The 11,722-nt window shown below is 40.4% G+C and overlaps 1 protein-coding gene across 2 annotated transcripts in view; it reads right to left on the reverse strand.

Annotated features, from left to right (window-relative positions):
- Nucleotides 1–11,722, reverse strand: part of Cndp1 (carnosine dipeptidase 1) — a 53,943-nt gene that overhangs the window by 5,969 nt on the left and 36,252 nt on the right. For both annotated transcript variants that reach the window (XM_010610568.3, XM_010610511.3), the window contains exons 6-7: nucleotides 7,384–7,584; nucleotides 4,816–4,900 (exon numbers count right to left, since the gene is read on the reverse strand). In XM_010610568.3, coding sequence (XP_010608870.1) covers nucleotides 4,816–4,900; nucleotides 7,384–7,584 — 286 coding nt within the window. The remainder of the gene's footprint in view (nucleotides 1–4,815; nucleotides 4,901–7,383; nucleotides 7,585–11,722) is intronic.

Consider the following 11,722-nt stretch of genomic DNA (forward strand, 5'->3'; position numbering starts at 1 on the left):
TGATAATTTTTTTTTTTTTTTTTTTTTGTACTGGGGATCGGATCCTTGTGTGAGGCAGGTAGCAGAACCACTAAGCTAAATCTCTGGCCCTACAATAAATTTTATCAGGGCATAATGTTCAAGTTCTCAATCATACCTTTTGTTTCATAAACAAGGTTCGTTTTTGTTCATTGTTTCTAAATTAAAAAGTAATGTGTTAATTATAAAAAGTTTAAAATATATATGTACAAAGTGAGAAACTCAAGATTTCCATCATCCCTTCTCAAATGTCTCCTTTATATTCCCCCTTAATAGTATAATTCTCATTTTTAATCAGAGGCATAATACCCCTAAAGTCTAATCTATCATGATCACAGAATCTTTTATAGTAAATGAGTATATATACTAATCTACTCTTTATGAAAGTTTTGGAATCAATCAGGGTGGAGAAAAACATCCATAAAAGAAGCTGATGCTGAGATTTAGTAAACACACATCAAAGATAAATGCAACCTGAAGTGAGTGAATAAAATAACACAAAAATGAGTCAGTTAAATTAATACTCAATCCATCTAGATACACTTTATTCAATTAAAAACCCTTCATAAATAACATTCCATATTGTATAATATGATTATAATTTGACAGTGTCAGAGGAGGAATTTTACTCTGAGACACTCTTAAGATCTTCCTGTTAAAGTCAACAATTACAAAGCATGTCTTGAAGATTTATAATGGCTAGTTATTGTACACCTCCTCTTTTCTAGGTGCTAGATCAATGCTGGGATGTGAAGACACACAAGATAACCCCAACCTTCCACCAGTGAGGTCACCATCTCTGATCACGAAGTAACAAGTCTGTTGCCATGGGAGCAGGTTGCTTGCCTTTGTGTAGACACAATTCACCCTAACAAAGCACCCTAACAAAATCTACAGGCATGGAGGTAGTGTCATATGTAACAGGCTTCCCAGCAATTTGAGAATTATCTCAAGGGATCTAAGTTTAAGGCTTGAATTGTGTTCAAAGTCTAAGGTAGCAGAGCATGAAGGGAAAACACCACTTTTCTGCTTTCAGGCCAACTCTTTCTTCAGTCTCTCTCCTAGTCTCACAGTGCTTCCCCCAGACTTTCTACTCCTTCTATGACCACGTTATAGGGACAGTAGTAGAGACCACTGTGCTCTGAAGCTGAGTTGCAAAATCCCCACTCAACTCCTATTAATCCAGTTAACTGTATTGTACCCTGACTAAGTGATTCATACTCCATTAGTCAGATCCAAGCATAAAAATAAGTTGGCGCTGAAAGACTGGGACATGCTATCATCATTCGCTATCTACCCTCTCTCATTTTCACCAGAATCATAAAAAAACTACTAATAATGCAAACACTAAATCTTTTCTTTGATGCCCATTCTTATACTTCTGCCAACAGTCTCCTATTGAGGACAGAGCTACAAAAATGTGTAATACACATAAGGCCCTACTAACAGGATTTGAGCAGAACTCGCTTTCCCAGCACTCACTGCACATGGCCAGTAAACATCCCAGGCCTCAGTTCTCAGCATCATTTTAAAAGTTCATACCCTAAAACTATAATAGTACACAGGATCCTAATGAGATAATTAATAATGCGAAATAGTAAGTAAAGGGCTAAAGGTGTAGGGAAAGTGGGAAGGGTGGGGGAAAGGTAATAAGGGAGAGGAAAAAAATATGAGAAACTGAAAAAATGGAAATAAAGTGTTTGCAAACGGGGAGAGGAGGAGGGGGTGAATGGAGGGCAGGGACAAGGCCTAATGGAAATAAAGTGTTTGCAAATGGGGAGAGGAGGAGGGGGTGAAGGGAGGGCAGGGACAAGGCCGAAAAAATGAGAATCAAGACCTGTCATGTAAAGGTACAAGATCCCAATGATGAACGTAACTGTATTGTATACCTAGATTGTACCAATAAACTCAATAAAAAGAAAAAAAAAGTTCACACCCTAGCGCTGGGGATTTAGCTCAGTGGTTCTGCTTCCTGCCTTGCAATCGCAAGGGCCAGAGTTCAATCCCTGGTACCAAAAACAAAAGTTCACTCCTTCCCATCCTGCTCCCTTTCCACTTGAAATCATGCTCCTCAGAACATAATGCAAATTCCACAGCCACCTCCACCATCCTGAGAAATGCGTGGGAGGCAGAGAGTGCTGCCTTGAAGATGCTCATGGGAAGCATAACCCTGATCCCCAGGAGTGCCTTGAAATTTTAACATTTAAATAACACTAGATAGTACTTGGTTGTCCAAAACACCCTTGGGTCAACCATCTTTTCTGCTTTGTGACTTTAGAAAAACAGAGTCAAAAGTCTGCAAAGGGGAAACAGAGGTGAGAGCTCTATTTGTGAACCCAAATATTCCTGTCCCTCCCCCATACCTTACCTCTCCTATTGAGTGTTAAGCCTCTTTGGAGACAGGAGATTTATGTGACCTTGCTTTTTAAACCCTGTGGAGATCATCCTATGCTTAAGTAATGTGTGTTCAGTTATCATTTGATGCTGTCAATAATAGTGATGGTCATCTGGATCATTCAGATGGGCACCCAAGATGGACAGAGGCTGGGAGACTTGGATTCATGGTCTTCTGGTGAACCCATACTACCTGCTGGCCAGCAGAAGAGGACAGCAAGGCCAGCTCCCCTTTGGCATTGTGATTAGCAGTGGCCCTGAGAGAGACATAAGGGTCAACATGCTGCTGGGGATCTGTACCTCAACTCAACATGCCAGCAAGCAAAATTCCTACTTCTCTGGCCCTAACGCTTAACCCTATATCCCTTTGATTTTGTATAAAACATGAAAACCAGAGAGGGCATAATCCAGAAATTACTTTGTCATGGTCTATTTGATTTGTATCAAAAACTAAAAACATAAAGCTATTTTTTTTCATTCCATTCAATGTGCATCTGTGAGGGTAAATGAAATATTGTATGCTAGATTAAAGCCACACATTCTAAATAAATGTCATGCAGCCATGATGCTGGAGGACAGACTTGAAATGAAGATTTGGTGATGCAGTTCCTAGGAAAGAGGAAATTCATTCTAGTAAAGTAGAAAACCATGCCCCCTAACCAAAATTAAATTACATTCAATCTGAATTAGTCTGTGAACTAGTTAAATTCTTTTAAGGAAAATACCATGCTGTATTCTGTCTGTATGGGATTTTCTATTTAAAAGTTACATTTTAGGAAAACTAGGCCATAGAATAATAGTAGGCAGATGAATGAATGACAGAAATATAGGATCATTTCACTATTCAGTTTGAGGCAATGAAGGAGGCAGCTCCACAACTACAGATGGTGCTGGAGTCCTTGAGGATACTCCCCACCCCCAAACGCCACATGAGATGATCATACCCTGTGTGGCACTACCAAGGCCAAAGGGATGGACGCATGCTTTTGGCAATTTGCCCAAAATGGGCACAAGATAAAATTTGCAAAAAGAACTAGAAGATCCAGAGGAGGGAAATTCAGGTATTGTGGTGCCTGAAGCTTAATTTGTGAAACCCATTTTCTTTTAATTTTTGAGAAAGGGTCTCACTTTGTAGTTTAGGATGGCTTTGAACTCAATGTGCACATCAGGCTAACCTCAAACTCATGGTGATCCTCCTGCCTCAGCCTCTTGAGTGCTGGGATTACAGCACCACCACACCTGGCAATTAAACCCATTTTTCAAAGAAAGGGTGAATATAAAATTGTGACTGCTCCTGCCAGCACTGTGGAAGGGGCTCCTGAAAGTAAGGATCATGACGTTTAACCTCCCTTAGCTACCTTGGGCATCCCTGATGCAGAGAAAAGCTATCAAGTAGATCAAGCCCAGGCACATTTGCTGCCTGAAAAAACCCATTTGCACTCATCAGTCACCCCAGAGGAGGTCAAGGGCAGAACTTTGATGTTGGGTGCAAGCAGCAAACATATGGCATCCCTGTGTCAAAGCCACAGCAACCTTAAAAATGAAGCCAAGGGCCAGGGATCTGGCTCAGTGGTTTTACCGCCTGCCTCGCAAGAGCAAGGGCCTGAGTTCGATTCCTGGTTAAAAAAAAAAAAAAGGAAGAAGAAGAAGCCAAGCAGAATGACTCATTTGGCACCATCACTGGAGTCCTCGATAAAAATAACTTCTTCCTCAGGCTGGTAGACCTTTAGTCATCGACAGACGCACTGTGCTGCAGCACTGTAGTAAGTGTTCTATATGCATCATCTTCTGGGACCCTCAAAGCAACAATCAAATAGGTAAGTATATGACTATGCCAGTTTGCAAATGAGAAAACTGAAGACTAGACTGGAAACGTGCCCACTGTCATGCAGCTGGTCTGTGAAAAAGCAAGGATAACATAGAACCCATATGCTAAGATGCACAGTCCCTGAGTGCTGAGAGCTAGGTTGGTGAAGGACTTTTGTCTATGGCATGACTCTAGAGGCTTCTGTGAGAGTCTGGAGTGCCTCTTTCCCACAGCACTTAGGACCTTTCCCCTTTGTTCACCACTTTGTGGACTTAGCAGTCAAAATGGCATGCCAGGGATACAGAAGTGTCACTATGGCCACTATAAAGAGAGAACCGTGGATAGCTTCAGTCTCTTGAATCTTTTGGGTCTCTACACTCTCATCCTTGTGTATGGCCAGATGTGCAACAATATCCAATGGAGTTGCTTCACTCCATGAAAACAAATAACATGGGCTTAATTATAGGCATTATCCTGCCAAGGTGAGGGAAAGCTAAGAATATGGTTTTTCTTGTACTACACCCTTATTCAGAGCTGGTTCAGAAACCAAAGGAGATTTCTTGATGCTTACAAAGGGAAATAAAATAAGGTATTACCGAGAAGAGCAACCAAGTCAGCTATTGGTTCATTAAGGATGCCACCAAAAGTTCCTGAATGAAAATCTTGGTCTCTGCACTTCACCTGTAAAATAGGGAAAGGAGATTTGTATTTGGTTTCTTCATTGAAAGATTTTTTCATGGTGGAAATCATGTCCTAGTGGTGTCCTTTAAGACACAGGTAGGTGACCTCCATACAGAACCTCACTTCTTGTGTTTCTCAGTGACATGAACTGAACACTATACCTTTCTCTGTTGTCTGAATCTCCTGAAATTGACTTCACTCTCAAACTATTCTACTAACAGGATTCTATCAAAGATCACCAAGCCATCCTTGGACAAATTATCAATGCTTATACAGTTGTCTTGCTCTTAGCTTCATATCATACTGTAGATCACCTCTCTTAAAAAATTCTCCATTTCTCAGAACTGTCTCCTGTTTATTCTTTTCTTGTCTGCAGGATAATTCTCTTGATGTCTCCTCTAATAACTTCTTTTCTTCCTCCTCACAGCTTCATCCTTGACTGGTTCTTACTTATGTGATACCATTTACTAAGTTCATATCTTTAAATCCTCATCCCTGCGGGTTTGAGCTTTCATCTAAATCTGTTCCTTGGTTGCTTCCACTTGAGCATGCTTCCTTCTGGAATTCAGTACATCTAGAACTTCATTCGATAGCTTCTGCACCTACTTCCCACCATCTTACTTGCTCCTGTGTATATCACATTACCAATTCTAATGAGTTTTTAAAATTTTTTCTCTTTAGTTCATTCCCTTCCATCATCCTTGCCCAGCTGCATTTTTCTTGCCCTAATCCATCTTTAATGTGCTGCCAGATGAATCTTCCATGTAGTTACTTTAGCTTGAGATCTTGATTTTATTTGGCTATAATGCTAGCTAAAACACTTTCACTTCATAGTCTCAGCTGCAAAATCTTATGCTGCCAGGTCCTTCCATCTGATCATAGTTTCTCTCCTCCTTCTTTAATTTACCTGCTCTTTGGTCCTCACAAGATGATGAATTCCTTGACCCTTCCAAGATTTCCCAAACTATTGTCCTCCTGTCTATATTTTTCTTTACTAAACCTCAACAGCCCTGCTCATAACCTCAACCTTTCTATGGTACTTGTTTTGATTTGTTTTTCCCCACTTTCTCTGTCACACCCATTTGGATTACCCCCAACTGAGGCCATCCCTATCCTCCTAGGCTTTCTCTGGCTGTGGCTATGGAGTGAAGCTGCAGAAAGGGGCCTATCTGCAAAGACAGATGACACCGTAGTCTTATCCTGCCTAAGACTTCATGATCTAGTTGGTCTTCTTATCCCTCCCCTCATAGCAACCACTTGAGGCATCACTGCTTTGCAGATAAACCTACTCCCTATCCAGCAGAAAATAATCATAAAGGCCAACAACAACAAAAGATGTTCTGCAACGTTTATATCTCTACTCATCTGATACCTTTGAAGAAGAGGTTAATTCCTTCACCTAACTAGGTAGGACTCCCCCACCAACTCAGTGCCTTTGTTCTCATAAATATCCCCCTTTTTCCTAAGTCTCCAGCTGCTCCCTTTTCCCTCAGCCTCCTGAAGGCTCTTTTGGACTCTGTGCTCCCTCCAGATGAGGCAGGGAGCTAACAGGAATGACCATCTGATAGGAAAAAAGTAAGCAGCTGCACTTTTAGATGATAAGAGAAGCAAAGTAAGGAAATGGTTAATCAAATAAGCAGGCTAATGCACTTCCTCAGATAAGGAAGAAAGATGCACAGGAAGCCAGGATGAGACCCCATAAATAGGAAATGTGCCTTTGTCTAGTGCTGCTCTCTGTGAAGTGGCCATCTCTACTGTGTCTCTTTCCTATAATAAACTTTTATTTTATTTGAGTCTTGAATACTGGTCCACATAATTTTTCCATTGCATGTGTGGCTAAGAATTCACACTAGCCATCTCTCCTTCTCACATCCAAGTTCTTTAAATGAGATTTCTACTAAGGTCTCTGATTCTTTTCCCTTTCACCCCCACATTATCTCTGTATCTGTATCTTGTAACAGTAAACTTCCTGGGACTGTTTATGCAATCCCATACCCCTGAGACTTAGCATTCTCATGTCCAGCAATGGGCACACATTTTTTAAGTGCTAAGAATGCATGGTATTTCTATCTGGTCCATAATATTTGAGCCTTATAATTAGGTCATATTGACCAATAAGTGGCACTTGGGTCTTCTGTCATAAAGGCTCAGCAGGCAGGCACCATGGTGATATTCCAGCATCCCCAGCCTTTGACCTGGGAGTCATTCCCATAGGCTGCTATTCCTGCCTCTAAATTCCAAAGTGATAGTTTCTGAATATTTTAGTTATTGAGTCACAAATGCCTAGGAATTCTCTCTCCGAAAAAAAAAAAAAATGCAGACAAGCAAACCACTAGAGTTCATGGAACCACACTCCCAAACTTCAAGTCTTCGGTGATTTTCCAGGCTGTGTCCCAGGTAAAAGCCTCCTATTCCTTTCCAAGATCTCAGAATGGATTCCTCCCTGCCGTTCACAGCCTCCCTCTATAAATGTTCACCAGTACCTCCACCAGGAAGTAGCTATTCCCTCGGGTCCCATAAGTGAGTGCAGGTTTCCTCCTGCTAAGCCATAGATTATCTGAGATCACAATGTAGTCCACGCTAGAGAAGAATCGGTCCTTTTCTTTTCTGATAAATTCCTCCAAGGCAATAGAACCAGCTTCTTCCATCCCTTCCAGAATGAGCTTGATATTCACTGGGAGATCCTGGATTAAAAACAAAACAAATCAATTGTACAAATTTCCCACTTGTCTTTTAAATAAACTGGGATTTGTTTTATTCAATATAGATACATTAAATTATTATTTATATTCAACATGTTGATCCTTTACATCCTCATTAAGCTTTGTTTACAGCATTGAAGTTTTAACTGAGATTCAGGGAAAGATTTCAAGGCAGTGCTCAAGGAATGCACTCCAACATGGTCCATCAATGTAATGCTAGGACAAAAAATTTGGGGGAGTATTTCCTAGAGGAAGTACCCAATCATAGGGCTTCACTGTACAGTGGAGGGAAGGCGTTTTTTTCCTTCTCCCCAAGGGAATTTTTTTTTTTTTGGTTTTTTGAGACAGGGTCTCACTGTGTAGTTGAGACTGACCTGGAACTCACTATGTAGCCCAGGCTGGTCTCTAACTCACAGCGATCCTGCTGCCTCAGCCTTCCGAGTGCTGGGATTACAGGCGCGAGCCACCATGCCCAGCCGAAAAGGAATTTTTGAAGAAAATTTACTCAATTGCAAAGTGTTCTTCTTCTTATAATTCTGGGAGTAATAAATCAGAAAATTTTTCCTTTCAATGATTGTTAAGCCTCAGCATAATTTTATTTCCAGTATCTATTATTTTTCAGTGATGATTTCAATCTGCCCTTCAATGTGTTTGAGGGCTTTGCTTTTGCAACATAATGGAAGTTGTTTTTCACTAGGTAATATTAAGGCACAGAACAGCTCCTTTAAAATTTGTATGTATATCTTTCCCAATAGAGATTTAATCTCCCTCTCTCTCTTTCTCTCCCTCCCTCTCTTTCTCTCCCTCTCTCTCTTCCTCTCTCTCTCTCTCTCTCTCACACACACACACACACATTCTGTATAATTTATAACTTCATATCTCTGCAAACCACATTAAGAGGAGAGATCAAGGTTTTTCCTAGAGCACAGGACACTTGTAGGAGAGCTCTAATGGCAATTACATGTGGATAATAGATATAGTACGAATATGATCATCAGTCATAGTGAATAGAACAGACTCACCACAGATGAACAAATGCAGGACGAGTAGAGGATTATGCATTAGAAAGTAAGTGACCTTCAGCCATTTGGCTAAATAAGGGCATTTGGGGATAAGGATTGCTCAAGTATATCAGTTGCACTTCTATGCATCTTAGAAAGTAGAGCTGAGGTTCTTTTAATATTCCTAAAAAGATTACTAACACTTAATAAGCACACAATTGTTGAAATATCATTGGACATCTTTAAGAATTTTCTAGTAAATCACATTTAATAAAACATAAATCAAGCCAATATCTGCAAAGTGTTGAAAGACTATGGTCCCAGCAGCCAGACCTCCATTTGGTTTCTACGCTGTTCCTCAACCCTTCAGGGACCTAGGACATGCCACGTCACTTTCTGGAAGCTGTCATTTCTCTATGATGAAATCTGAATAACAATATTTGCTTTTCCTCTTAGTAAGATAGTCCAGTGAAGCAAGGTGAGTTAAAATGCGCTTTTAAGAAAAAAAAAAAGGAAAGGAAGAAGGAAGAAACCAACCCCCAGAAAGGACCTGGTACACCAGAGGACTTTTGCAGATGCTTCCGCAATTAATTCCTTCAACAAGCTTGTGAGGCAGAGAGGCTAATCTCTAGTTTACAGGTGAGGAAAATCAGGAAACAGACTTGTCTGAAGGCAGGGAATATTTCTTAAAAAGCAGAGCAGATTTTGTCCTTTACACAAAAATTTTGATAAATATTGGCTCTGAAGGAAAGATAGAAAGAGAGAAAGGGAGAGATGGAAGTAGGAGGGAGAAGGGGAAGAAGGAGAAAAAGGAGAAAGAGAAATCAAAGCCACATTATTTAGGGCTTTTTGTGTTTGTTGTATTACTACATTTTCAGTATATGATGTTCAGAATCATTTTAGGGATTAGGTATATGTACTTAATATATCTTAATTCTTTTTATTCCTCCTTCCCTCCTCATTCATTTCCCTCCTTCTCTCTCTAGATCCCCTTACCCCCATTTTCTTTTTAGTTTCAACCCATAATGATTATATTCATTTTGAGTAGTTGGTACATGTACATGAAATATATGTACATGACCTATCTTAAATCTTCTTTCATCCCCATCCTCTTCCCTCTTTCTCTTCCCTCTACCATCAGTCTCTTGGTCTCTTTCCCCTTTACAAAAGATATATCTCCCTGTTTCCTTTTATCAGTCTTTCATTTTGCTCTGTTCGTTCAGTGAGTGCCCTGGATGTGAAGACAGATTTATACAGTGATCAGCAAGACCCTGACCAGAAACATGATCTGATTTGCTGAGCTTGTCTTTCTCAGTGAGATAAGGGAGTAGGGTAGTTACCTCCCTTTGTGTGGATTATATCAGACAAAATAAATTCCTGACAGAGATGCTGTTGGCATCTGATGAAATAGTCCAGTTCGCTCTGAAGGACGGCTCCTTGGAGAGGTTCTCTATGGTCTGAGCCTGGGCCTGGGGTATGGCTAGGGCCATTCTGTATGGCATCATACGCATCCTATGAGACATCATCCCTAGACTGACTGCCTTGCAGCTCCCAAAGCACAGGCAAGATGAACAGATAGGGGTGAACTCCAACTTCTATCTCAAGAGCCTACATTGTTCCCCTTAGACTTCTCCATGGTGCTGGGATGGTGAAAATGGGCAGGAGGCTTGCTCTGGAAAATGCTTCATTTTCTCTTTTGCCCATGAGCACAACAAATGGACCCCACTTCCTTCTTAAATATCTAGTGTTAATGTGCTTAATGCAGTTAACCAATGAATGTAAGATGAGGAAATATAGCGAGGTTGTGTATGTTTTAAGATTAGTTCTGCAAGAGCTAACCTTATACTTTGTGGGGTCAAGTTTCAAACTGGCCATCTAATAACCCTGCCAATCTCACCATCCACAAAGCTAACACAAAGCTTCACTGCTATTATAACACCACACTGAACAATGTTTCAATTAGCTACCTCTGAATATTTGTGTAAAATAGCAATCTCATGATCTAAACTTGCTACTGTCAGACTTTCTGATCTAAACTGCACTTTGAGGAATGTTCAATAACAGGTACCCAGTAAGTTGGGTGTGAGCAGAAGAGAAACGGTTCCAAAGAGCTCCCTGGAATCTGCAGCCACTTGCATGTCAGGAGGTCCCCTGTGAAACAGAGTGGAGCCTGAATAGTGCACTAGTGCACTTAAGCCTCAGGACCTCTTCCACTACCAAGTGCTCTGCATTTCCCCAGCTGTAAATCAACAACTGGGATCTCATCTTATTAAAAGACTTCTGCACTGCAAAAGAAACCATCAACAGAACTAAGAGACAACCTACAATGTGGGAAAAAATTTTTTACCAGCTGCTCCTCAGACAAAAGACTATTATCTAGAATATATAAAGAGCTCAAAATAATCAGCCCCCCAAATATAAAGACCCAATTCAAAAATGGGCATCTGAAATGAACAGATATTTCTCAGACAAAGAAGTAAAAAGCAGCAAGTAAATATATGAAAAAATGTTCCACATCACTGGTCATTCAAGAGATGCAGATGAAAACAACACTGAGATTCCACCTCACCCCACAAAGAATGGCTGCTATCAAGAAATCAAACAATAACAAATGTTGGCAGGGTTGTGGAGAGAAAGGAACCCTTCTCCATTGTTGGTGGGACTGCAGACTGGTGCAACCACTACGGAAATCAATATGGAGATACCTCAAAGAGCTGGGACTAGAGGTTCCATTTGACCCAGCCATCCCTCTGCTGGATATCTTTCCAAAAGAATCATAGCATAGTGATATATGCACACCAATGTTTATAGCAGCACAGTTTGTAATAGCTAAAACTTGGAAACAGCCCATCTGCCCATCAGTCGGAAACTGGATAAAGAAGATGTGGTTTTTCTATAAAATGGAATATTACTTAGCCATAAAGAATGAGAAAATAGATTCATTCATAGGAAAATGGATACATATTGAGGATATACTCCTAAGTGAAATAAATAAGTCACATATGTGTAAACCGAATAGTTTCTCTGATGTGAAAAACTATAATAGTACACAAGAGCCTAATGGGATAATTAAAAATGTGAAATAGGAAGAAAAGGGCTAAAGGTGTAGGAAAAGTGGG

This window comes from Fukomys damarensis, unplaced genomic scaffold (assembly GCF_012274545.1).
Source record: "Fukomys damarensis isolate Sample0158 unplaced genomic scaffold, DMR_v1.0_HiC HiC_scaffold_30, whole genome shotgun sequence".
NCBI classification, from domain to species: Eukaryota; Metazoa; Chordata; class Mammalia; order Rodentia; family Bathyergidae; genus Fukomys; species Fukomys damarensis.